Consider the following 26159-nt stretch of genomic DNA (forward strand, 5'->3'; position numbering starts at 1 on the left):
TCTCAGGGGGACCCCAAGGCTGGTGGGGGCCGGCAGGGGAGGGTAGGGAGGCAGGGCTGGCAGTGGGGGGGCAAGGGGGTCTCATGGGGGTCACCCCAAGGCTGGCAGGGGACGGTAGGGGGCAGGGGACGGTAGGGGGGCAGGGAGTGGGGGTAGGGGCAGGAGGTCTCAGGGGGACCTCAAGGCTGGTGGGGGCCGGCAGGGGAGGGGAGGGAGGCAGGGCTGGCAGTGGGTGGGCAAGGGGGTCTCATGGGGGTTACCCCAAGGCTGGCAGGGAGTGGGGGGGGCAGGAGGTCTCAGGGGGACCCCAAGGCTGGCGGGGGCCGGCAGGGGGCGCTGCCCGGGGCGGGGCGGGGCGGGGCGAGGGGCGGGCCCGGCAAAGTGAAATCGAAAGGGGTCAGAGCCGGGCTCCCGCGGACAGACAGACCCGGACCATGGCCAAGGCCTGCGCTGTGAAAGTCAGCGGGGAGTCCCGCCGGCAGGTGGGGGGCTGCGGGGCCCCTAGATCGGGGGTGCAGCAGGGGGCGGCGAGATCGGGGGTGCAGCGGGGGGCGGCGAGATCGGGGGTGCAGCGGGGGGACGGTGAGATCGGGGGGCGGGTGAGATGAGGGGGCCAAGGAGAGGGATGGAAACCTGTCCCCCCAGGACCCCCCAACTCGTGCGTCACCCCCGGGGATCCCCCTTCCGCTTCCCCGGGGAATCCCCGAGCCGGCCACGTGCTGCGGGGGAGCGGGCCGGCAGGGGGCGCCGTCGGGAAGGGGGAGGGGGGCTGTGGGGCGAGGGGGGGCGCCGTGCAGTGGGGTCGGCAGGGGGCGCTGTGGGGCAGAGGGAGGGGCCCGCGGGCTGTGGGGCACGGGGCCAGCAGGGGCACTATGCCGTGGGGAGGGGGGGAGTCACCAGGGGGCCCCGTGCTGTGGGGAGGGGGGTTGGCAGGGGTCTTGAGCCCCTGTTTTCACAGCCGTGACCCACCCCAGACTTAGCTGCCTTTTCTTGCCCTCTCCGTGTTTTTAGGTCGAGCTCTTCAGGGAATCTCTCTTCAAGGAGGTAAATCTGACCCCCCATGATTAACTGCCCCCCACTGGGATGAATTATCCCCCAAATACCCCCTGTGACCCCTCTCTCTTCCCCCCCCAGGCTGAGCAATTCCTGTCAACATTTTTACCCCAAAAAATCTTTCAACTGGACAAGTTCCTGAAGGTAAGAACGCCCCCTCCCCATGCACCCCCAAACTCCCCCATGCGCTGTCAGTGCCCCCCGGTGCCCACAACAGCCCTCGGTTGCCCCCAGTGTCCCCTGCTGGGATCCCCCCCCCCCCGGGGTCGCCCCAGAACACCCCTGCTGGTCTCCCCCACACTGTCAGTCCTGGGGTCTCCCCCACACTGTCAGTCCTGGGGTCTCCCCCACACTGTCAGTGCCCCCCAGGTTGGCCCTCACACTCCTGCCCCCCCCTTTTTCTCCCCCCGGGAGAGCGCCCCCCACAGATAACTTTGCTGTTATGCAGGAGGATTCATTGAACATCAAGGATCTCTCGACCCTCCGGGCCCCCCTGGATATCCCCATCCCTGACCCGCCCCCCAAGGATGAAGACGAGGTGAGTTTTGGGGTAACCCCCCTCCCCCCCGTGTTACGCCACCCCCTGCTGGCGAGGCGCTGACCTGTTTCCTGTCCCCTTCCCCCCTCCAGGACTCGACTAACATGGAGACGGATAAGGAGGAGAAAAAGGAGAGTGAGTTTTGGGGCAGTTTTGGGGGGGGCAGGATTTTGGGGGGGCTGGGTTGGGCTGTGGACTCACCCCCTGTTGTCCTCCCGTTTCTTACCCCCCCAGCTCCCAAATGCGGCTACCTGAAGGGCAACGAGGCCATGGTGACGCTGCTGGGCCGGGTCAAGCCGGAGGTGCGGGAGCTGAAGGAGAAATGTGTTTTGGTGAGCCCCCCCGAACCCTCCTCTGCGCCGGTGCTGCGAGCTTCCCTGCAGCAGTGCCCCCAGGGCTGCGAGCTTCCCTGCAATGGTGTCCCCAGTGGGTGGGGGTGGGGGACGCCAGGGCTGCGAGCTTCCCCACAGCAGTGCCCCCAGGGCTGCGAGCTTCCCTGCAATGGTGCCCCCAACGGGTGGGGGATGCTAGGGCTGCGAGCTTCCCCCTAGCAGTGCCCCCAGGGCTGCGAGCTTCCCTGCAATGGTGCCCCCAATGGGTGGGGGATGCCAGGGCTGCGAGCTTCCCCCTAGCAGTGCCCTGGCCCCCTCTCACTGTCTCTCTGTCTCCAGGTCATCACCTGGATCCATCACCTGATCCCCAGAATTGAGGACGGGAATGATTTTGGGGTGGCCATTCAGGTAAGGGCCCCCTCAGTCCCCCCTCAGCCAGTCCCCCCTCTACAGGCACCCAATCTCACCCCCATCTCCCCCCTCCTCCAGGAGAAGGTGCTGGAGCGGGTGACGGCCATCAAGACCAAGGTCGAGGGCTTCCAGACAGCCATTTCCAAGTGAGTTTCGCCATCCCCCATCTCTGCCCCAGGGCGTTGTGGGTCACCATGTCTGCCCTGGGGCATTGTGGGTCATGCCCCCGCAACCATGTCTCTTCCCCAGGGCATGGTGGGTAATTGCTTACATTGGCTTTCATGCCTCAGGGAATCCTGAGTAATGCTCTACATTGGTGCCCCAGCCCCAGGGCACTGTGGGTAATGCTCTCCCCATGGGCGTCTGTGCCCCAGGGCACTATGGGTAATGGTCTGGGCCTGCTCTCACTCTCTCTCCACCCCCAGATATTTCTCTGAGCGAGGAGATGCCGTGGCGAAGGCTTCGAAGGAGACCCACGTGGTAAGTGATTGGGGTCTGCGAGCTTCCCCACATCAGTGCCCTGAGCCAGGGGGTTGGGGGGCTCCAGGGCTGCGAGCTTCCCCACAGCAGTGCCCTTAGCCGGGGGGTTGGGGGGCTCTGGGGCTGCGAGCTTCTGCACAGCAGTGCCTGAGCCGGGGGGTTGGGTGGGATCTGAGGCTGCGAGCTTCCCCACAGCAGTGCCCTGAGCTGGGGGGGTTGGAAGGCTCTGGGGCTGTGAGCTTCCCCACAGCAGTGCCCCCAGCCAGGCTAACCGGCGTCCCCTGCCCCCAGATGGATTACCGGACTCTGGTCCACGAGCGGGACGAGGTGATCTATGGGGAGATCCGGACCATGGTGCTGGACATTCGGGGCTTCTACGTGAGTATGGGGGGCTGGGAACGGGGATGGGACCCCGTGGGGTGTGGTTCTGTGGGGTCTCAGTGAGGGCTGGGCGGGGCAGGGAATGGGGAGGGGACCCCATGGGGTGTGGTTCTGTGGGGGTCTCAGTGAGGGCTGGAGGGAGGAGTGAACAGGGAGGGGACCCCGTGGGGTGTGGTTCTGTGGGAGTCTCTGAGGGCTGGGGGGATCAGGGAATGGGGAGAGGACCCTGGGGGGAGGGGGGGGTTCTGTGGGGGTCTCAGTGAGGGTTGGGGGGGGCAGGGAACGGCGAAGGGACCCCAGGCGGTGTGGTTCTGTGAGGGTCTCAGTGAGGGCTAGGGGGAGGAGGGAACGGGGAGGGGACCCCGGAGGGTGTGGTTCTGTGGGGGTCTCAGTGAGGGCTGGGGGGGCAGGGAACGGGGAGGGGACCCCAGGGGGTGTGGTTCTGTGGGGGTCTCAGTGAGGGCTGGGGAGGGCAGGGAACGGGGAGGGGACCCCAGGGGGTGTGGTTCTGTGGGGGTCTCAGTGAGGGCTGGGGGGGAGCAGGGAATAGGGAGGGGACCCCAGGGAGTGTGGTTCTGTGGGGGTCTCAGTGAGGGCTGGGGGGGCTCCGATGGGAGGGGTTCGGTTCAGGGGGGAATCTCTCTGTGGGGGTTTCTCTGCCCCCCTCGAGCTCCTTTCTTTTGTCTCCCCCCCCCCCCCCCCCAGGCCGAACTCTATCACATCCTCACCCAGAACCTGGAGAAGCTGACAAACCCCAAGGGCGAGGAGAAGCCATCCATGTACTGAGGGGCCCAGGGCGCCTGCCCCCCCGAACCCTGCCCCCCAGCAGGGGAGGGGCCGGAACCAGACTGCAAATAAACGGTTCCCCCAGAACCTGTCTCCTGTGTTGGTGTCTGGCCCCCGAGGTATTGTGGGAACACGCCCCTCAGCGTCTGCCCCCCAGGGCATTGTGGGAATGGGCCGCTCCTCGCCCGGTGCCCGGCCCCCGGGGCATTGTGGGAACGGGCCCCTCGGCCCCCAGGGCATTGTGGGAACAGGCCCCTTGGTGTCTGCCCCCCAGGGTGTTGTGGGGAAAGGACCCCGTAGCGCCTGGCCCCCGGGGCATCGTGGGAACGGGCCCCCCAGCGCATTGTGGGAATGGGCCCTTCGGCATCTGGGGCATTGTGGGAACAGGCCCCCCAGCGCATTGTGGGAATGGGCCCTTCGGCACCTGGCTCCCGGCCCTGGGGCATTGTGGGGAACGGGCCCCTCGGTGCCTAGCCCCCGGGGCATTGTGGGTAAAGCACTGTAGCCCTTAGATTAGCATCTGTGCCCCAGGGCATCATGGGTAGTGCTCTGTCATCCCCCCTTGAGCCTAGGCAATTGTGCCCCGCCCCCGCATTTTATCATGTGCCCCAGGGCATGGTGGGTAACGCCCCGTAGCCCCGCCCCATGGGGCAGGGATAAGTCTTTTCCGGATTCTGCTGCTCCTGGGGCCGCTCTAGGCGCCGCCTCTATGGCTCTGGAGGACCTGGGAGGGCACGTTCCGGAAGGGGGCGGCACTCAGCCAATCGGCGAAGAGAGCAGCGGCCCCATGCCCTTGTGGGGAGGGAGCACTGGCCAATCAGGACCCAGAGAAGCAAAGCGCACACTCGAGACGCGATTGGTCTGTAGTCAGCCAATCAGAGGGCGAGGGGGGCAGCCGGGGGTACCCTGACAAGCAATATCCTGGGGGGGGCTCAGTGCAGGGGGAAGGTGAGATCCCAGGGCCGGGCTAGCAGGGGCTGCGGGTCGGGAGTGAGGGGCACCGGCAGGGCGGGGGGGCAGGACTGGGCTAGGGGGGGGCTGCGGGTTGGGGGGGGGGGCGCCCAAGGCTGGTCTGGGGGGGTTGCGGGTCGGGAGTGAGGGGCACCGGCAGGGCTGGGGGGCAGGGCCGGGGTAGCGGGGGGCTGCGGGTTGGGAGGGCTTGGGGGGCAGAGCTGGGCTAGCGGGGGCTGCGGGTTGGGAGGGCTGGGGGGCTGCCCAAGGCTGGGCTGGGGGGGCTGCGGGTCGGGAGTGAGGGACACCGGCAGGGCCGGGCTAGCGGGGGGCTGCGGGTCGGGGGGGCTGGGGGGGGCTGCGGGTCGGGAGTGAGGGACACCGGCAGGGCCGGGGGGCAGGGCCGGGCTAGCGGGGGGCTGCGGGTCGGGGGGGCTGGGGGGGGCTGCGGGTCGGGAGTGAGGGGCACCGGCAGGGCTGGGGGGCAGGGCCGGGCTAGCGGGGGGCTGCGGGTTGGGAGGGCTGGGGGGGCAGAGCTGGGCTAGCGGGGGCTGCGGGTTGGGAGGGCTGGGGGGGCAGAGCTGGGCTAGCGGGGGCTGCGGGTTGGGAGGGCTGGGGGGGCAGAGCTGGGCTAGCGGGGGCTGCGGGTTGGGAGGGCTAGGGGGGCAGAGCTGGGCTAGCGGGGGGCTGCGGGTTGGGAGGGCTGGGGGGGCAGGGCTGGGCTAGCGGGGGGCTGCGGGTTGGGAGGGCTGGGGGGGCAGAGCTGGGCTAGCGGGGGCTGCGGGTTGGGAGGGCTGGGGGGGCAGAGCTGGGCTAGCGGGGGCTGCGGGTCGGGAGTGAGGGGCACCGGCTGTGTTAACCCTTTGCTGCCTGGCAGGATGGGCGAGGTGGAGGTCTCCGCCCAGGCCTATGCTAAGATGTGCCTCCACGCCGCCCGGCACCCCCACGCCGCCGTCAATGGGCTGCTCCTGGGGCGCCGGGGGGGCCCCCCCGAGTGTCTGTTCCTCACCGACTGCGTCCCCCTTTTCCACAGCAACTTGGCGCTCAGCGTCATGCTGGAGGTGGCTCTGAACCAGGTGGGCGGCAGGGGGCACCGTGAGGCAGGGGGTGGTCGGGGCTGGGCAGGGGGGCTCCCTAGGGGGTGGGGGGGCTGGGGGCGCCAGACTGCAGTGGGTGTTGGGGGCTCGGTGGGGGGGCTCCATATGGGGAGGGGGGGGGACCAGGTGGCAGGGGGTGTTGGGAGGGCAGGGGGGCCTCTGTGTGGAGTGGGGGGCACCAGGTGGCAGGGGGGCTCTTTATGGGGCACGCTCCCCTTTCGACCTCTCCCCTCTTCCCAGGTTGATCTCTGGGCGTCTCGCTCTAACCTGCTGGTGGCTGGGTACTACCAGGCCAATGCCGGGCTGGACGACATGAGGTAACTTTAGGGGTCCCCGGGGGGGCAGGGAGGGGGTCCCCATTCCCCCCTGACATCTCTCCTGCCCCCCCATGTAGCCCCACCCCCCTGGCTCTGAAGATGGCTGGACGCCTGGCTGAGCTCTCTGAGGGTGCTGTATTGATCATGGTGAGATCTGGGGTTTGGGGGGGCTGGAGTGGGCCCCCTGGGGGCAGGGTGTGTGTGTGGGGCTGTGATCAGGGACCCCATGGGGGTGCCTACGGAGGGTGGGGGGCTGTGATTGACATTTGGGGGGTGGTTGGGGGGGTCTTCCCAGCATGTCCCCCAACTGCCCCCCTTCTCCTTCCCCCCAGCTGGATAACCGGAAACTGACCCAGAACCCCCGCGTGCCCCCCGTCGTTGTGCTGGAGCAGCGGGATCGGCACTGGCTCCCCAAGGACAAGAACCTGTGAGTGGGGTTCCCCCAAAACCTGCCATGGGTCCCCCATGCTACCCAGTCCCTGGGAATGGGACCCAGGAGTCTGGGATGGTGCCCCCACGCGGCCCAGCCCTCAGGGTGACCAGGGATGGGACCTAGGCGTCCGGGACGTCACCCCCCCCCCCCATGCTCCCAGCCCTCAGGGTGACCGGGGATGGGACCCAGGCGTTCGGGATGGCACCCCCCTCCCCCCATGCTCCCAGCCCTCAGGGTGACAGGGGATGGGACCAGGCATCCGGGACTTACCTCGCCCCCTCCTGTCTCTTTCAGAGTCATGTGGCGTGACTGGGAATCCTCCCGCCACATTTGCAAGTCCCTGCTGGAGGCCAAAGCTCACACCCAATTGGTCGACTTTGACGCCCACCTTGATGACATCAGACGGGACTGGACCAATCAGCACCTCAACACCGAGATCGCCCGGCTGGTGTCTGTCGCCAACGGCAGCGCCTGAGGGACCCTATTGGCTGGCCTGGGGAAACCGGGGCTGTATTCTGATTGGACTGCTTGGAACAATGGCACGCCCCCATTGGCTGGCCCGAGTAAAGACTCAGCTGACTTTCACTGATTCCTTTATATTTATTCCACCCATTCCCCTCCCCCAATGAGCCCAGACTCCTCCCCCTGGGCCTCACATCAGCCCCCAAATGCTAAATTTAGGTCCCTTTTTTGGCTACATTTTTGCAGATTTCACAAAGTTTTTTATTTTGGCCTTTAATTTCCTTTGGATTATTTTTATTTTTCCTTTTCGGCACCTGATTGTTCTGTCGTTTTCCCAACATCTTCCTCCCCCTAAGCGATGAGTGTCGGACGGCAAAAAACTGAAGGCCATTCAATGCCCCAAACCTCCTGACATGCAAAATATGACTGTAAAAACCCCAAGGAAATGTCACCACCGACCTCGGACCCAACAGAATTTGGGGCCATTTGCTTTCAATTCGTTCATTTTATTTTATTGCAACTCCTTAAACTGCTAAGGAACATAAGGCAAAACTAGTTGCGAAAAGGACAAAATAAGGAATTAAAATGCCAAAAACCTAAATTTGTGGGGGCAAAATCTTCCCTGTAAGGGCGTGGTTTGGCTTTCCAGTCCCGGGATTTGTTCTGACGTTCGTGGTTTCCATTTCATGACGCTCGTCGTACTGAATCATGCTCGTTTACGGCTTTTCTTCATTGGGGCCAGGTTGAATTTTTGCCATTTCACGCAGACTTGGGGGCAGAGACTTTGTCGCCATCAGATCTTGTCCTTTCATTTTTTTGCTGCTCAATTTCCTTCAATTTTTTTTAAGTCCTTAATTTTTTTTGCATCTTTAAAATGATTTCACAGGTTTGTTTGGGGCCATTCAGTTTCCTTTTCTGGCAAACAAAGTTTCATTTCCTTAATTTTCCAACAACCTCGAACATTTTCCATTTCGCAAATTTTTGGCATTTTGTTGCCTTTTCTTTCTTTCTTTTTTTTTTTTTTAAATCAAAACCGGCCGCGAAACCCCTAAAGCTCTATTTTTCTGATCAGCAGCAGGCGGCGAGACAGGAAGTCCCGCCTTTGCCTCTCTTCCCAACCCGCCCTGCGATTGGTGGAGGCCGGAGGTGAAAGGTCACTCAGTAGATCATGCCTTTGGTTTCGCCCCGTGGCTTCTTGATCTTCTCGAAGTTCTTGACCACGATGTCGTAGAGAATGGCCTGGGGGTGGGAGGAGATGGGGAAGTTGGTCTAGGATTGGGGTGCTGCCGGCTTCTAGGGGTGAGGCTAAATTAGGGGTTCACCTCTGTCCCCCACAAGTCCTACCCTGGGGGATCCAGGTCTTCTGGGGTCCATTTAATGTTGGCCTTCACCCCCCACCCCCAAACCCGCTCCCCCCAGAAAAGCCCCCCAACTCGGCTGTCTCTCCCTTCCCAGATGGCTGAGGCCGGGGCAGCATGAGAGTGGAATGGGGGTTCAGGGAAGAAGTGGGGGGACGGGGTTACAACACAGAAGAGAAGCTGCCCCCCCTCCCCGTTCACTGCACTCTCCCAGCTATTCCCCTCAATCCCCCTGGCCCAACCCTCTGATTCTCTCCAGCTTCCCCCCCCCCCCCCCCCACTCACGTAGAGGTTCCGGATTTCCATCACCATCAGCCGGATCTCAGCGTATTGCGCCTCGTCCAATTCGTGCACCAGCTGCCGGTAATCACCCTGCGGGGGGCAGAACCAGGGAAATGAGGGGCCCAGTGTCTCCCCCACCATCCCTGGTGTCCCAGAGCCCCTGCTGGGGAACCCAGGCGTCCGGGCAGCCCCCCTCCTGTGCAGTGGGGAACCCTGGCATCCGGGCGCCCCCCCCCTCCCGCGTAGCAGAGAACCCTGGCGTCCGGGCACCCCCTCTCCTGCGCAGCAGGGAACCCTGGCGTCCGGGCGGCTGCACCCATCCCAGACACTTACCACGTGAGGATTTTTGGCCGCTTTAGCCACTGCGTCGCCTCTCTCGGAAAAATACCTGTGTGTGGCGGGGGAATCAGAAGTCAGAGCTGAAGCCCCAAATTGGGGGTGAGGAACGACGAGCTGGGGGCTCTCATTGCGGGGGGAGGGGGGACACCTTGCAGGCGGCTCCCCCTACAAGGGTAGCCCAATCTCTCCACTGTGTGACCGTCATGAAGTTTTGGGGCAGTGAGAATTTCCTTGTTTTCCACCCTCCTAACTTAACAAAATTTCAGAAAATGTAACGCGCCCCCCCGAACCAGGAAACGATCTGCAGGTAACGAAGTTGGATTTGCATTCAAACCCTTTTGGCCGCGTTCATTTATTTGGCATTGAGCAGTATTAGGCTTGTTACGTTTCCTGGGGGGGAGGCTTTGGTTTTGCAAGATTGAAAATAAAATCGGAAATGCCAAATTTTTAATCTTGAGGGAACACCAACGACCAAGGAATTTCAATGTGCACAAATATTGGTCCCTGCAAAGTATTATGGCTCCTTGTACTGACCTCAAATTCGATTTATAACACAGAACTGCACGTGCAAAAACATGACGCTTGCAATGACCAAATCAAACCGGCTGGGACTTTGGGTTGCAAACAGAAAGGAGTGTTTTAAAATTCAAACACATATTAAAGGTCGCAAAGCACATTTCGAAGACAATGAAATGCCATTTTCAAATTTTTGCAATTTTTATATGTTACGCTCAATGCAATTAATTGTTATTCATTTGCTCTCTTTTTACAACCTTCATTAATTTTGCATCAATTATTTTCCACATTTAAGATTCCCTGAGGGTTTTTTTAGATTAAAAATTTGATGGGTAAGATATTTTGCATTTAAATTGATTTTGCAACCTTTAGTATTTTGCATTTAACACAATTCATTGGCGTTAAATGTTCCTCTCTTTTGGCAAGCAGGGTTTTTTTTTGCATTTTATATTTGGTTTTGCATTCTAATCCTCCATGCAACCGGTACCATTTTGCACTGGGAAAAAAGTCATTGCTTTATTTTTGGCAAACTAAAATGTTTTGCATTTGACAAAAAATTTTTACATTCTGGAAACTAACTTTTTTTTGCTAGTTTTCAAGCTTAAATGTTATGTGGAAACTAAGTTTTATTGCATTTAATTTCCTTTGGGGGGGGGGGCAGGATAATTTTGCATTTAACAATTTTTGCATTTACTCTTCACAGCTTTTTTAAATTGCAAATTCAGTTGCTAATTCCACAAACACATATACCTGGGCTTAATTTTAGGCCTATTACCCGTGATACTAACACCCAGGAGTAAAGTTAAGCACATGTATAAGTGTTCGTACGATTGTGGCTTAAAGATTTTGCATGTAATGTTTTTTACATTTTTTAAAAGTGCAAGAATTTTAATTTCCAATAACGAGGAAATTAACACACACAGTATTTTTCCAATCTTTACGTTTGCATTGAACAATTTTTTTTTTACAGTACCCTTCCCCTTTGCATCCTTCACATTTTGCATTTAATGTTTTTTGCATCTACCGACACTGTGCATTTTAACTTCCTTTTAAAATTACAAAATATGAAGGCTGCAAAGGAGAGGAAAAATTGTAATGCAAAACTTCTTAAAATATCAAATATCAAGGTTGTGAAGTCGAAATCATTGTAATGCACAAATGGTTGCTAAATGCAAAATATTAAGATTGTTTTAAATAGGAGGCAATTTAATTTCCTTGGTTTTTTTTAATTAATGTCTCGGCACTGGGCGCAGCGTTTGGGATTTAATTTCCTTGGGGATTTTTGTGAGCTTAAAAGGTTGCATTGAATGAAGTTTGTTGCCATTTCGATTCCTTGCTTTTGTGAAAAAAAAGCCAATTTTTCCTTTTAACGGTTTTTGGCATTTAACTCCTTTGGATTTTTCAAGCTCTTTTCCCCCCTGCATTTAACAGCGGGTTTTGCCCTTGAATTTTCTTGGTTCTTGTGGGTGGTTGGTTGGTTCTTTGTTTTGCTTTTAACCAAGTTGATGGGACAGGGATGGGAGGGGTCCCTGGCTTGGATTTGGGGGTGGAAGGGGTCCCCCCAAATTTGGGACTCACTTGGAGATCTGGGTCTGAAATCCTTCCAGCTTCGTCCGCAAGGCCGTCATCAGCTCAAACACCTTCTCCTGGGGAGGGGGAGAGGGGGGTTAATGAGCTGGGAGGGGGGGAAGTGGGGGGCAGTTTAGAGAAGGGGGGACGCTCACCTGGACTGCAACCCCAAAATTGTTGCCGTCTTCGATACGGGGCACCTGGAGTTGAACCCAGACAGAGACCTGGGGACGAGAGAGACCATGAGTGTGTGTCCTTCTGCCCCGTTGGAGGGGATGGGACCTGCTGGGTGTGTTACCTAGGCGTGTGGTGCATCCTCTTGCGTTGTGTGCACGGGGCGTGAGCATCCTGCAGGGGGCGTGTTTCACGGTGGCAGTGTCCAGGGTCGTGTTGTGTGCATGGGGGACGAGTGTCGTGCAGGGTGTGTGCTGCACGGTGGCCTGGCCGGGGCCGTGTTGTGCGCACGGGGGACGAGCGTCGTGCAGGGTGCGTGTTGCACAGTGGCCAGGCCGGGGTCGTGTTGTGTGCATGGGGGACGAGTGTCGTGCAGGGTGTGTGCTGCACGGTGGCCTGGCCGGGGCCGTGTTGTGCGCACGGGGGACGAGCGTCGTGCAGGGTGCGTGTTGCACAGTGGCCAGGCCGGGGTCGTGTTGTGCGCACGGGGGACGAGCATCGTGCAGGGTGTGTGCTGCACGGTGGCCAGGCCGGGGTCGTGTTGTGCGCACGGGGGACGAGCATCGTGCAGGGTGCGTGCTGCACGGTGGCCTGGCCGGGGCCGTGTTGTGCGCACGGGGGACAAGCGTCGTGCAGGGTGCGTGTTGCACAGTGGCCAGGCCGGGGTCGTGTTGTGTGCACGGGGGACGAGCACTGTGCACGGGGCGTGTTGCACAGTGGCCAGGCCGGGGTCGTGTTGTGTGCACGGGGGACGAGCATCGTGCACGGGGCGTGTTGCACGGTGGCCTGGCCGGGGCCGTCTTGTGCGCACGGGGGACGAGCGTCGTGCAGGGTGCGTGTTGCACGGTGGCCAGGCCGGGGTCTATTGTGGCTCCGTCTCACACTCACCAGCCCCAGCTCCTCCTTGGCGCCCTGGATCTCGGCTTTCACTCGGCTCACCAGCCCCACAACCGTCTCATTGCTGCTCACGGGGCCACAGGGGGGCGCTGGGGAAAGACAGACAAATAGGGGGGGTGGGACCCTCAGACCCCCAGAAGCAGCGGGGGGCAGGGGCCCAACCCCCATCAATGGAGGCCCCCGCAGATCTGGGCCCCCCACTCACCTTTATCCTCCTCCTCCGACTTCTTCTCGTCTTTCTTCTCTTCCTTCTTTTCTTCCTTCTGCCCCGGAGGAGAAGGACAGGAGAAAATGGGGGTGTAGGGCAGAAGTCCCAGGCCCCCCCCCCATCACCCTCCTCCCTTGAGGGGCGATGGAACTGTAGAACCCCCCCATCCGGTGAACCCCCCAAAAGAACAGAATGAGAAAATGGGGGTGCAGGGAGGGAGAGAGCCCCAGATCTGACCTGTGGGTTTGTGGGACCTCATGACCCAACTCCCCCCCCCCAGTCTCAGCTGTCATGCCGGGGGGGCGTGTTGGGCTCCCCCCGATGTTGGGGTCCCCCCAGCTCACCTTGCGGCGCTCGGCTTTTGCCTTCTCCTTGGCAGGGTCAGGGATGGGGATGTCGAGCGGGGCCCGCAGGGACTCAAAGTCCCCCACGTTCAGCGCCGGGTCCTGGGGGGAAGGGGAGGGGTGATGAGCAGCTGGGCCCCCCAGAGTGACCTTTCACCCTTGCCCCAACCCCCCTCTCCTGGCCCCCCACCTTCCCCACCCCCCATGATGCCCCCACCCGTCCCCCGAGCCACCAACCCTGTTCCCAGTCCCCATAATTCCCCCACCCAGCCCCCCAATCCCCTTCCAGCCCCCACATTCCCCCAAACCCTCTTGCCCCTGTCCCCAAATCTGCCTCCCACCCTCTGCCCCTCAAAACCCTCTAATGTCCCTCCCTGCCCCTTGACGATCCCCTTAAATCCCCCCATCCCGTGTCCCAGGCAAACCCACATCCCCCCTCCTGCCCCATCCCCTGCCCCCCTCCCTGCCCCCCAAATACCTTGAGGAATGCATCCAGCTGAGTTATCTTACTGGGGAACCGGGTCCCAACCAGCACTTCAGCCTGGGGGGAGGGGGAAGAAGGTCAGTATGGGGGGGCACTGCTGGGGGGAAGCTCACAGCCCTGGGTTCCCTCCTCCCACTGGCTGGGGGCACTGCTGGGGGAAGCTTGCAGCGTCTCACCTGGGCACAGAGCTGGGTCCGGAAGGAATCCACCTGGGGAGGGGAAAGAAATTTTGGGGGGGGTCAAATGTCCCAGCAGGACGCTCCCTCCGCGTCCCCCCTCCCCGCTCCCTCCGCGTCCCCCCTCCCCGCCCAGGCTCTCTGCCAGTCCCCAGCAATCCTGGGCTCTCTGCCAGCCCCCCGCCCCGGGCACCCCGCCAGCCACCGACACCCGATCCCCCCAGCCACCGACACCCGATCCCCCCAGCCACCTGCCGGGCCCTGCCCCATCTGCGCTGGTGATGGGGCGTGAAGGGGCCCTTCCCGTCCGGCCTGGGAACCGACTGCCCCATGGAAACCTCCCCACTGGGGTCACCGTGCTGCCCCCTCAGGGCGATGGGCAGGGCCCGGGCTTGGGGAGAGGCACAGACCCCCTCATCTACCCCCAGCTGCATCCCGAATTCCCCAGGCAAACACGCAATCCAGCACCCCCTCCCGTCCCCTGAGCCCCCCAGGCCAGCTCCCCCCTTCCCACGAACCCCCCAGCCCAGCTCCCCCCGAGTCCCCCAGCCCCCCGTCCCTTCCCCCTCGCCCCCCCAGCCCAGCACCCCCGTCCCACGAACCCTCCAGCCCAGCTCCCCCTCTCCCCCCAATCCAGCACCCCCTCCCTTCCCCCGAGCCCCCCCAGCCCAGCTCCACCTCCCTGCTCCCCACAGCCCCGCTCCCCCCAAGCTCCCTAGCTCAGCTCCCCCTAACCCCCATCCCAACACCCCCTTCCCCCGAGCCCCCCAGCCCAACACCCCCTCCCTGCCCCCCAGCCAAGCTCCCCCCTTCCGGCTCCCCGAACCCTCCAGCCCTCCCTTTCCTGCACCCCTCGGCCCCACTCCCCCTCCGTGTCCTCCAACCCCCCCCCCAATCAGGCCCCACATAAATCTGCTCCCCCCAGCCCCGCATTTCCCCAGCCAGGTTCCCCCCCCCCCTCACCTGGGCCTCGGCCTGGGGGCTGATCCGCAGCGCAGCCATGGGGGGGGGGGGTGTCGCGTGACGGAGCTGGGGGGCCCGAGGTGCGTGGCGGGGGGGGATGATGGTGCGAGTTGAAAAGTGAAAACGAAACTGACGGAGTCGCGGGGGAAGTCCCGGCCGGAGGGGGGGGGGGCGGGTCCGAGCTGCGAGCTTCCCACAACAGTGTCCCCAGTGGGGGCGGGATCTCCGGGCTGCGAGCTTCCCCCAGCAGTGCCCCCGGGGGGGTGGGGCTGGGGCTGGTCCGGGTTGCGAACTTCCCCCGTAGTGCCTCCGGCGGGGGAGGGATGTCCAGGCTCTGAGTTTCCCCCAGCAGGGGAGGGATGTCTGGGTTGCAAGCTTCTCCCAGCAGTGCCCCCAGGGGGCAGGGTGTGTGGGTCCAGGCTGTGAGCTTCCCCCCGCAGTGCCCCCAGCGGGGGAGGGATGTCTGGGTTGCAAGCTTCTCCCAGCAGTGCCCCCAGGGGGCAGGGTGTGTGGGTCCAGGCTGTGAGCTTCCCCCCGCAGTGCCCCCAGCGGGGGAGGGATGTCTGGGCTGTGAGCTTCTCCCAGCAGTGCCCCCAGGGGGCAGGGTGTGTGGGTCCAGGCTGTGAGCTTCCCCCCGCAGTGCCCCCAGCGGGGGAGGGATGTCTGGGCTGCGAGCTTCTCCCAGCAGTGCCCCCAGGGGGCAGGGTGTGTGGGTCCAGGCTGTGAGCTTCCCCCCGCAGTGCCCCCAGCGGGGGAGGGATGTCTGGGCTGTGAGCTTCTCCCAGCAGTGCCCCCAGGGGGCAGGGTGTGTGGGTCCAGGCTGTGAGCTTCCCCCCGCAGTGCCCCCAGCGGGGGAGGGATGTCTGGGCTGCGAGCTTCTCCCAGCAGTGCCCCCAGGGGGCAGGGTGTGTGGGTCCAGGCTGTGAGCTTCCCCCCGCAGTGCCCCCAGCGGGGGAGGGATGTCTGGGCTGTGAGCTTCTCCCAGCAGTGCCCCCAGTAGGGGAAGGGGGGTCCAGGCTGCAAGAGCTTCTCCCCCAGTGGGCAGGTTGTGTGGGTCCGGGCTGCGAGCTTCCCCCCCCCCCCCGCAGTGCCCCCAGGGTGTGTGTGTGTCTGGGCTGCGAGCTTCCGGTTGCTGGGCTGTGAGCTCAGAGCAGTGCCCGCAGCTGGGGGGAGGGAGGACTCCAGTGCTGCGAGCTTCCCTCCAGCAGTGCCCCCACCCTCGGCTAATCCCCCAGATACCAGGGTCCCCTTCCCCCATCATTCCCATGAGGAGTGTCACCCCCCCCCCCCAGGTCACCCTGCCCCAGCAACCCCAATAAACCACAGCAACAGGCTTTTCCCCACTGAGGGCAGGTGGCCATGTTTTATTTGTGCCCCGGATGCCTAGGTCCCCCTGTTGTCATTCGCTCCATGCTGGGATTTCCCCCCGCCCCCCCCCTCCCCGACAGATGCCTGGGGCCCCATCCCTGAATTAACTCCCCCAGTCTTCCTGCCCCCACAAGGAAGGGGTTGGGGGGGGCCTCCATTCCTCCTCGGACACCTGGGTTCCCCTCCCACCCCAACACCCTCCAACTCCCGGACGCCTGCCCCCCCCAACCCCATTTCCCTCAGGAGAGGGTTTCAGCCCCTTTCGAGGGTGGGGGGAGGGATCCTCTCCCGGACACTTGGGTCCCCTCCCGTGGCCTTCTGGATCTGCTCCCCCCCCCACTTGCCAGGACACCTGGGTTCCTTCAGCAGCCAGCTCCCCATCACTCCTGCCTCCCCCCCCATTCACCCCCAGCTGGCGGTGGGGACAGTCCCTCTCCAGGCTGGGGGGAGGGGGGCTGTGCTTCTCCCGGATGCCTGGGTCCCTCAGGCACGCGGCTCGCCCTTGAGGAAGAGGCCAGCCCCCGGGCGGCCGGGGGACCAGCGGGCGCGGTACCAGCCCTGGTAAGTGAGGTACCAGGCCAGGGTGGCCACGGCGGCCCCCACCAGCTGGGGCCCGTAGGCCGGGCCGTACACAGCGGTGCCCAGCAGCAGGAGGTTCCACAGGCCCAGCAGCAGCACGTTGAGCAGGAAGACGAGGCGCAGGGGGGCGCCGGCCGGGTGCCCGCGGGCCAAGTAGCGCCGGAAGACGGCCAGCTCCTCGGCCAGCAGCAGGCAGCAGAAGGTGAGCAGGAAGGCGGGCCGGGAGGGCAGGTAGCCGCGCCAGCGGTGCCCAGCGGCCAGGCAGCCTGGCCGGTCGGGCAGGGGGGGCAGCAGGGTGCCAGCCGGCAGGGGGGCGTAGCAGTAACCTGTCAGCTCCTCCACGAGCCCGAAGGCGGCAGCGGCGGCCAGCTGCAGCCCCGTGCCCACGGCCAGCCGGGCCAGCGGGCGCAGGGGGGCCAGGGCCCGGCCTGTCGCCCCGTAGCTCACGAGCAGGGCAAAGCCGCCCGCCAGGATGCAGGTCCAGCCCCAGGCCGAGGCCACGAACGTGCTGTGGGGAGAGGGGGCACGTTAGGGGGTGTCCTGGGCCCCCTGCCTGGCCCCCACACCAGCCCCGGGCCTCCCTGCCTGGTGGCCCCACACCAGCCCCTGCCCGGTCCCCCCCAGCCCCACACCAGCCCTGGGCCTCCCTGTCCGGTCCCCCACAGCCCTACACGTCCTAGGCCTCCTTCTCCCCCCCACGGCCCCACCCCACCCCTAGGACTCCCTGTCCCCCCAGCCCTGGACCTCCCTCCCCAACCCCATCCACCCCCCATCCTGACAGCCCCGACCGTGACCCCCTGCCCATCTTCCCCCCCCATGGGGCTCTGCCCTCCCCCGCTCACCGGCTGAAGAAGTTGCGCTGGTTGGCGAGGATGGCGTGGGGGTCGGCGAAGGGGTGCAGCAGGGGCCCCAGCAGGACGGCGCCTGCCAGCCAGGCGTGATACGCCCGCCGCAGGCAGGGGGCGCCCAGGAGCCAGGCGCAGCGCTCGCTGCTCAGAAACACCAGGCCCCGGGCCAGGGCCAGGGCCCAGCCGGCCACAGTGACCAGCAGGGCGAGGGGCAGGCGGCCCCCGCTCCCGGCCATGGCCTCCCCCGACAGTGACGCACGGCGACAGCTGAGCCCGGGCGCCGCCCCCCCAAGGACGCAGCCTGAGGAATGTCGAGAGGTTTATTGACAGACAGCAGGCGGCACAGACAGAGTCCCATTCCTCCCCCCCCCCGGGTGCCCCCAAACTGTCCTAGCGCGGAGGCCCTGCTCCCAGAATCGGGGGGCTGCACCCCATGTTCCAGCCACACACCCCTGCACCCTGCCGTCCCAACAGGGTGGGGAGCTACCTGACGAGGGGGGTGGGGAAAGGCCCCCCAACATCCCAGCCCCCTAACTCCAGGGGCTGCCAGACAGGCAACCCCACATCCGCCCCCACCCCCACCCCCCGAGCTGGCCAAGGGATGCCAGGGCAGGGAGAACAAGTCATGAAGATGGGGTGGGGGTCTCCAACCAGGCTCCCCCAAATTTAGGGGGGCAGAGAGTTTCCTGCTGGAGGTCCCCCAATGCTGAGCCCAGATGCCCCTCCTGGGGGTGCAGGCCCCATCCAGCATGCAGGGGGGAAAAAAGGCCCCGCACCCCATTCCACACACCCCTGAGCCAGCCAGTCCCTGCCTTGGGGCTGGATCAGGGCCAGCGCCCCCTAGAGGGGACAGGCCTCACACCCCATTCCCTGCCCTGGGGCCGACCCCCCCTAGAGGGGAAAGGCCCCACGCCCCATTCCACACCCCCTGAGCCAGCCAGTCCCTGCCTTGGGGCTGGATCAGGGCCAGCGCCCCCTAGAGGGGACAGGCCTCACACCCCATTCCCTGCCCTGGGGCCGACCCCCCCTAGAGGGGAAAGGCCCCACGCCCCATTCCACACCCCCTGAGCCAGCCAGTCCCTGCCTTGGGGCTGGATCAGGGCCAGCGCCCCCTAGAGGGGACAGGCCCCACACCCCATTCCCTGCCCTAGGGCCGACCCCCCCTAGAGGGGAAAGGCCCCATGCCCCATTCCACACCCCCTGAGCCAGCCAGTCCCTGCCTTGGGGCTGGATCAGGACCAGCGCCCCCTAGAGGGGACAGGCCCCACACCCCATTCCCTGGCCCCCCGAGCCAGCCAGTCCCTGCCTTGGGGCCGGATCAGGGCCAGCACCCCCTAGAGGGGACAGGCTCTGCTCCCCATTCCCTACCCTGGGGCCGGCGCCCCCTAGAGAAGACAGGCCCCGCGCCCCATTCCCCACCCAGTAAATTACACATCAGTCCATAATACACATCAAATGTCCCATGGGGGGGATTCCCAAATCCCTGCACCCCAGTGACTGTGGGGGGACACTGACTCCTCCCCTCAAACTGCCCCTTGGGGTATTGAGCCCAGGGCAGAGGACTTTTGGGGTGTCCAGGGCCCAGAGCGCCCCCAATGCAGTCCCCACAAGTCCAAGCACTGAGAAACGGGGCAGCCGCCCAAGTCAGAGGGCTGGGGCCTACTGATCAGAGCAGCCAGGGGAGCTCGCGGGGGGCTCCCCAGCCGAAGGGAGGTTTGCAGGGTCCCTGAGATCGTCTTCATAGTATTCAGCCTGGCGGTATTCCCACAGGCGCAGACAGCCGTCCCACTGCCGGGAGAGAGAGAGAGAGAGAGGGGTGAAAGCGCCCCCAGGATCCTGCCGGGGTCCCCCTCGAGCAGAACGCCCCCCCGCTGGGATCCCCCCTCCTCCCTGCCAGGGTCCCCCCTCGGGCAGAGCATCCGCCGCTGGGATCCCCCCTCCTCCCTGCCGGGATTCCCCCCTCGGGCAGAGCATCCACCGCTGGGATCCCCCCTCCGGGCGGCGTGCCCGCCACTGAGACCCCCCCTCCCTGCTGGGGTCCCCCCCCTCGGGCAGAGCGGCCGCTGCTGGGACACCCCCCCTGCGGTGTCAGCGCCCCAGGCAGAGCAGCCCCTGTTGGGACCCCCCCCACACTCACCGAACTGCTGACGATCTTCTCCTGGTAGGGGTGCCAGCTGACATCACGCACACAGGCCTTGTGACTGGTCAGTTTCTTGATGATCTGCCCACTCAGGAGGTCATACACTGGGGGCAGAGCAGCAAGAATGAGATTTCCCTCTCCCCAGCCCACTACAATGGTATATGCCATTTGCCCTCCACCCCCACCCCCCCACACACACAGACAATGAGCCCTCCTGACCTTGTCCTAGGTCAGCTGCCCCCACCCCCTATTTCGCATAGAATGGTACTATATCCTCCACTGGATCTCTTCCCCCTACAGCATATAGTGGTACTGCCCAAGTCTCCCCCACCATGAATGCAGTGGTACTGCCCAAGTCTCAAACACCCCCTGCCCCATGTGAAGGAATGGTCCTTCCCAGTAATTCTCCTCCACTTTGAACTGAGTGGTACAGTCCAAAGCCTGGGGACCTCTGCGCCGTCCCCTGCCCCCCCAAGAATGGCACTTCCCCCTATGCTTTGCCCCACTCCCACCCACACAGTGGCTCCACCATGTGTATGTACGCTGGTGGGCCTTCCCCCAACTGGTGGCCTTGCCCCATGTCATAGCCCTATCCCCACCCTCCTACGGGCAGGGCTTCCTGTTCGGCCCTTGTCTGGTGGGTGGGACTTCCTATTTTGCTCCCCCTCTCTTTGCCCTTGCCCAGGGAGCAGGTGCTGACTCCGCCTCACTCACCCACCACCTTGCCGGTGGAGCAGCCGCTGTAGATGTACTGCTGGCCGGTGCTGTGCGGGGGCGAGAAGCGGCAGCGGATCAGCGTGTGCAGCACCCCGTGGCCCCGGTATGTCATCAGGGAGCTGTCACCCGGCAGCTTGGTCTTGCGCCAGGCTGGAGATTGACAGGGTTAGAGCCCGCCCGCACTCTCACCAGATCCCTACCCAGGGCGGGACTTCCTGCTTCGCTCCCCCTCCCCAAGGGGGCAGGCTCAAGGCCACCATGCCACCCTTTATGTCACTTCCTGCATCCCCCTTGACCTCTACTCTCTGCCTCCCCTTCCCCACCATTGCACTCCACTTCCTCCTTCTTGCCACCCACTTCCTGCCCCACCCCACAGTAGCTGAACAGTCCCCTTCCCATGCCTTTCCTGTCCCCGCTTTCCTCAGAACACCACCTGGTGCCCCCACTTCCTGTCCCCGTCCCTTCCTTTGCTCCTCCCCCACCTCATTCCACTTCCCCTCCCACTTCCCACCGCCATCCCACTTCCAGCCCCCTCATGCCCTGCTTCCCATTCCACGGCTCCTGCCCCCTCCCTTCCTACTTCCACCTCACTTCTCACTCCTACATGCCCTCGTGCTGACCTTTCTTGGGCACCTGCTGCCAGCGGTAGTCCCAGTTCTGCTGGGTGACGGCCTGGCGCGACGCCTCCAGTCCCTCGCGCCCGGAGAGCCGCCGGATGTCCCACAGCTTGATGGTCTGGTCCTTCGAGTTGGAAATCAAATAGCGGGCGTCTCCCTGGGGCGGAGGGAGGCAGAGATGGGTCAGCACCCTGCACCCAGCCCTCTCTACCACAGGGTGGGATCCAGCCCTCAGGGGGCGCTCACCTTGCTGTCGATGAAGGTGATGCCGTCCTGGTGGCCGGCCAGCACCCCCACCGGTTTGGGGTCGTCCTCCCGCATGGTGCGCCGGTCCCACACCTTGCAGATGGCGTCATCGCCCCCAGAGAAGAGGATGTGGGAGCTGTCGTCGGCGAAAGCTACAGCGTTCACGTCGTCCTCATGGGACTCGATCTGCGGGTGGGGTGGGGTGAGGGGTTACACAGCATTGTGGGTAAGCACCCTCCACAAATATTCCCTGCTCTCCCAGGGCAGCCCAGCTGCTTTGCATTGTGGGTAAGTGTCCTCCCATAATCCTCTCTGTCCCATCCAGGGCAGTCCAGCTGCTTTGCATTGTGGGTAAGCTGCCTCCCTCTCTCTGCTCTCACTCCAGGGACCCAGTGGGGCCCAGCTGCTTTGCATAAACAAACTAGGGAAATACATCCTCAATGGAGCTACTAGAAGGTGGGTGCATAACTGGTTGGAAGATCGTTCCCAGAGAATAGTTATCAGTGGTTCACAGTCAGGCTGGAAGGGCATAACGAGTAGGGCCCCGCGGGGATCGGTTCTGGGTTTGGTTCTGTTCAATATCTTCAGCAATGATTTAGAGAATGGCACAGAGAGGACACTGATAAAGTTTGTGGACGATACCAAGCTGGGAGGTGTTGCACGTGCTCTGGAGGATAGAATTAAAATTCAAACTGATCTGGGCAAACTGGAGAAATGGTCTGAAGTAAATAGGATGAAATTCAATAAGGACGAATGCAAAATACTCCACTTCGGAAGGAACAATCACTTACACACATACAACATGGGAAATGACTGCCTAGGAAGGAGTACTGCGGAAAGGGATCTGGGGGGTCATAGTGGATCACAAGCTAAATATGAGTCAACAGTGTAACAGTGTTGCAAAAGAAGCAAACATGATTCTGGGCTGTATTAGCAGGAGTGTTGTAAGCAAGACAGGAGAAGTAATTAGTCTGCTCTACTCCACGCTGATCAGGCCTCATTGTGTCCAGTTCTGGGCGCCACATTTCAGGAAAGATGTGGACAAATTGGAGAGAGTCCAGAGAAGAGCAACAAAAATGATGAAAGGTCTAGAAAACATGACCTGTGAGGAAAGATTCAAAAATTGGGTTTGTTTAGTCTGGAGAAGAGATGACTGAGAGGGGACATGATAACAGTTTTCAAGTACATAAAAGGTTGTTACAAGGAGGAGGGAGAAAGATTGTTCTTCTTAACCTCTGAGGCTAGGACAAGAAGCAATGGACTTAAATTGCAGCAAGGGCGGTTTAGGTTGGACATTAGGAAAAAACTTCCTGTCAGGGTGGTTAAGCACTGGAATAAATTGCGCAGGGAGATTGTGGCATCTCCGTCATTGGGGATTTTTAAGAGCAGGTTGGACAAACACCTGTCAGGGATGGTCTAGATAATACTTCATCCTGCCTTGAGTGCAGGGGACTGGACTAGATGACCTCTCGAGGTCCCTTCCAGTTCAGTGATTCTATGATTGTGGGTAAGTGCACTCCCATAATCCTCTCTGTCCTCCCAAAGGCTCCCAGGGCAGTCCAGCAGCTTTGCATTGTGGGTAAGCCCCCTCCCAGAATCCTCTCTGCTCTTGCTCAAAGGGCCTAGCTGCTTGGTCCTGTGGCATTAGCTCTTTGAAGGCCATTTCCCTGCTCTGCTTCCCTCTTAAGGGCTGGCGCTCAGCTAAAGAGGTGAAAGGGGACAGGTCGGCAGGGTTGGGGACGCTGCTCCTGGTCTGGGGGTGAGCATTTCTGTGGTCACCCCGCAGTACAGAAGTGTGTGGAAACAGGGAAGAGATAGGAGCTCAGGGATGCCTCTGTTGCCGGAGTTAACATTGGAAGATCAAACTGAAAGGGCCGTGGGCTAAAAGATTTCACAGCGGCTCAGGGGAGAGCAAAGGGAACGAAGAGCCAAACACCCACGGGAGCTGTGTCACCCCCGCCCTCGATGGCGCTTTTAAATCAAACGGCACAACCGCCCGCTCCCGAAGAAAGGGCAGCTGGGGTGGGGCCACTTGGCTTGAAAGTGGGATTTCTGGCAAGCCCCAAATCCCGGAAGCTGGGATGCAGCCGGTTTACTCCGAGCTCGGCCTGCAGCAGGAGACGTAGCTTATCAGGAAACAAAAAGATGCAGCTGAACTTTAGCTGGAATTATGGAGAGCAGATTCCCGAGTCTGAGGTGAAACACACAAGCCTGGTTTGTCTACCACGACGTGGCGAACCGACGCCATGGGAATCCCCCTCTTCTGGATCTCAGCTGGGGTTGGGTTTATCAGGGAACTCCAAGGAGGCACCCAGGGGCCATAAAGAGGCGGAACGAATTGCTAGGATCAGCCAGTGCCTGGCACGGCCTCTGAACAGGGGACAGAGCATTTGGCAGGAATCTTACGGGGGGGGGGGGGGGCAGGTTTTCAAGCTAAACATCCTGCTCCTGAAAGGATTGTCCAGTCAACCGAGTAAAAGTAGGTGACAAAGAGTTTTTACTGCTTTGTAACTTCAGCGCCACCGTAGGAGAAGATGCTGGGAACAAGGCAAACTAGCCCAATCGGAGCTCAGATTGAGGAGAGGAATTCAGACTCCAGTCATTTGCAGATTGAAGATCAACTGCGTTACGTGACGGCAGCAGACGCTGAACTCTGAACCCTTCCAGCCACGGCTGGGGAAGGAGCAGGATGCTTTGGGAGCTGCCGAGCCGAACGCCGTGACCTTCGCACTGGCCGCTGGAAGGCATCAGTGCCAAAACGAGAACATGGGGTCTGAAAGCTGTAGCGGACAAGAGGTGAAATCACCAGAAAGAGCTGCTGACACTCGCAGCTAGAGAGAAAAGACGTCCAGCGGTGACGACATCTGAGCACCTACTTAGTGTCTAAATCCAACTATCGGACCGGTGAACGCATCACCGGGATGTCCTTATGTCTGTCACATGCCACAGACTTTTTTCTGTGCTTTCTTCAAAGGTAAAAAATGCAGAATCTGTGACGCCAAAACTTTCTGCTGATTTGAGCCAGTTTCACCAAATTGTTTGGGTTGGGGGAAAAAACAAACCAACCAACCAACCGAGTGAGGGAACCCGTCCCCCAAATCGAAACGTTGTGTCTCCCCGTTTTCCAACTTTCTGTTCAAAGTCTCCTTTCATTTGATTAAAAACAAATGGTTTTAAATGGTGAGCAGTAAAACAACCCCTCTTGGTTGTGTCAAAATGTTTCACTCCACCCAGAACTATTTATTTTCCGAGTTGATCCATCAAAAGGTTTGGGTTTTAGACCAATCCGAAGCAAAAATGTATTCTGGAATCGCCAGGGAAGCACAAAATCGATTATTTGCACTGCTCCACCCTCTCCATCCAGGGGTTATTTTACCTCTGAATGTGGCACTGGTGCGACCATGGCTGGAACGCTACGCCCAGGGTTCAGGGAAGAGCTACGAGACTGATTCAAGGTTTGGAAAACCTGCCTTCGAGGGAGAAGCCAAAGCAATTAAGCTCTTGGAGTCTGACACAGAGAAGGCTAAGGGCTGACTCGATCACAGTCTATACAAGTTCCTCCGTGGGGAACACTTCACTCTAGCAGACGAAGCTGTGACAAGACCCAGTGGCTGGATGCTGAAGCTAGACAAGTTCAGACCAGAAATAAGGCGTAAATATTTAACCATGAGAGTAACTAACCATTGGAACGACTTATCAAGGGTCATGGTGGATTCTCCATCCCCGGTGATTTTAAAATCAAGAGCGCTGCTCTAGGAATTCCTGGGGGAGGGAGTGGTCTATGAGCGGCAGTATCTAGGTCAGACGAGATGAGCACGTGGTATCCAGGGTTTGTAGTTTCACACAAAGCCCCGGCACAGCTGAGACGGCGCTTACGAGCTAGCGGGACTCCCGGGCGCGTCGGAGGGAGAGACGGACCATTGTACCACGTCAGTCCCGGGTCCGAGGGGAGAACGTAGCACTCGCAAGGCAGCGCCCCGGCGATCTTAAGGATTGGAAGTCGACCGAAGAGGTCAAAGGGGACAGGTCTGGGGCGCAGGGGTAGGAGCAGAAGTCGGGGGGCTCAGCAGCAGGGGCTTGGCAAGCTGCGGCTGGTCCGTTTGGGATACACAGTTTAATAAAACTCCAGGTTTTAGACGTGTTCTGGGGCTGGGAGCGTCACGTAAATGCCTGTGCCCAGAATCCGCTCTGCTGTCACCAAGGGGCTCCCAGTGCACCAACCCGCATAGCATTGTGGGTAAGCACCCTCCCAGAACCCTCCCTGCCCCCAGTGTGTCCGCCTGCCCCCCAGCAGGGGAGGTACCTTGAGGGTCCGTTTATTCTGCTCCCGGTCGAATACGTAGACGCACCCGTCGTTAGCCCTGAGGAGGGGAAACTGAGGCATCAGGCAGCGAGGCTGGAGGTGGAGCAGGGTCTGAGGGGCACAGAGGGTGACCCTGCCCCCCTGGTGAAGAGGTATGGGCTTGAGGGGTGCCCAGCTGGTCTAACCCGGCTCAATGGGGCTCACCTCGCTATGCATTGTGGGTAAGAGCCACAGCGCATGGCTGGGTGGTCAACTGCTATCCCAGAATCCTCTCCGCTCTTGCCCATGGGCCTTTTAGAAAGGAGTGGGAGGGACTCCCAGAAGTCCATTGTGGGCAGTGGCCATCCCACCATGCATTATGGGTAAGGGCTGTCCCAGAATCCTCTCTGCTCTCGCCACATGACCGGACTGGAAATGCAGGAGCCCACCTGGGCTGCTCTTGGCTTTGGGGGTGCCCTTGTGACTTACCCGCCGAGCACCTCCCGCCCATCGGAGGAGACCGTGAGGGAGAAGACAGCGAACCGGCGCTCGTCCGGCCTGTGATGAGGAGAGACAGACACTGAAATCCTGTGACTGGGGGGAGGGGGTGGTCCTCAGAGTCCATGAATCTGTGGGTCCCCCTGCTCTTCCCCTTCCTTCATGCCTTTGGGGAGAACGGGATGGGCCTGCATTGCCCCCTGATGTGCTCATTTGAAGCGGATACCCAGCCTCCAATCTCATGCTTCAGGGCTGCAGCCTGCAGGGGTCAGGAAGCAATCGTGATGGACGTCTGGCCAGTTGCATTTTGGGT

The 26159-nt window shown here is 61.6% G+C and overlaps 5 protein-coding genes across 5 annotated transcripts; 2 read left to right on the plus strand and 3 right to left on the minus strand.

The window, feature by feature from the left end:
• Positions 1–389: 389 nt before the first annotated feature.
• On the plus strand, positions 390–4066 carry PSME2 (proteasome activator subunit 2). Its single transcript, XM_065414565.1, has 11 exons — positions 390–482; positions 1012–1044; positions 1135–1197; positions 1502–1591; positions 1684–1726; positions 1826–1923; positions 2263–2331; positions 2413–2480; positions 2760–2814; positions 3106–3192; positions 3901–4066. Exons 1-11 carry the CDS (start codon positions 435–437, stop codon positions 3979–3981), a joined length of 735 nt encoding a protein of 244 aa, XP_065270637.1. The 5' UTR covers positions 390–434; the 3' UTR covers positions 3982–4066.
• A 1744-nt stretch (positions 4067–5810) lies between these two features.
• EMC9 (ER membrane protein complex subunit 9) lies at positions 5811–7364 on the plus strand. The gene is made up of 5 exons (XM_065414566.1): positions 5811–6008; positions 6270–6346; positions 6424–6493; positions 6679–6773; positions 7074–7364. The coding sequence occupies exons 1-5, from the start codon at positions 5811–5813 to the stop codon at positions 7252–7254; spliced, it is 621 nt and encodes a 206-aa protein (XP_065270638.1). The 3' UTR covers positions 7255–7364.
• A 362-nt stretch (positions 7365–7726) lies between these two features.
• Positions 7727–14679, minus strand: PSME1 (proteasome activator subunit 1). Its single transcript, XM_065414563.1, has 11 exons — positions 14552–14679; positions 13589–13621; positions 13407–13469; positions 12929–13030; positions 12582–12639; positions 12368–12465; positions 11461–11529; positions 11315–11382; positions 9215–9269; positions 8885–8971; positions 7727–8480 (listed from the first exon to the last, which is right to left on the minus strand). The coding sequence occupies exons 1-11, from the start codon at positions 14588–14590 to the stop codon at positions 8400–8402; spliced, it is 753 nt and encodes a 250-aa protein (XP_065270635.1). The 5' UTR covers positions 14591–14679; the 3' UTR covers positions 7727–8399.
• A 1723-nt stretch (positions 14680–16402) lies between these two features.
• On the minus strand, positions 16403–17867 carry FITM1 (fat storage inducing transmembrane protein 1). Its single transcript, XM_065414557.1, is given in 4 exon segments — positions 16403–17006; positions 17341–17633; positions 17635–17703; positions 17706–17867. Coding segments are annotated over 4 exon segments (1128 nt in total).
• A 1138-nt stretch (positions 17868–19005) lies between these two features.
• On the minus strand, positions 19006–26089 carry DCAF11 (DDB1 and CUL4 associated factor 11). The gene is made up of 8 exons (XM_065414154.1): positions 26073–26089; positions 25838–25942; positions 25370–25427; positions 21067–21252; positions 20824–20977; positions 20201–20353; positions 19484–19590; positions 19006–19134 (listed from the first exon to the last, which is right to left on the minus strand). Exons 1-8 carry the CDS (start codon positions 26087–26089, stop codon positions 19006–19008), a joined length of 909 nt encoding a protein of 302 aa, XP_065270226.1.
• Positions 26090–26159: the final 70 nt, after the last annotated feature.

Source organism: Emys orbicularis, chromosome 12, assembly GCF_028017835.1.
Source record: "Emys orbicularis isolate rEmyOrb1 chromosome 12, rEmyOrb1.hap1, whole genome shotgun sequence".
Taxonomy (NCBI): Eukaryota; Metazoa; Chordata; order Testudines; family Emydidae; genus Emys; species Emys orbicularis.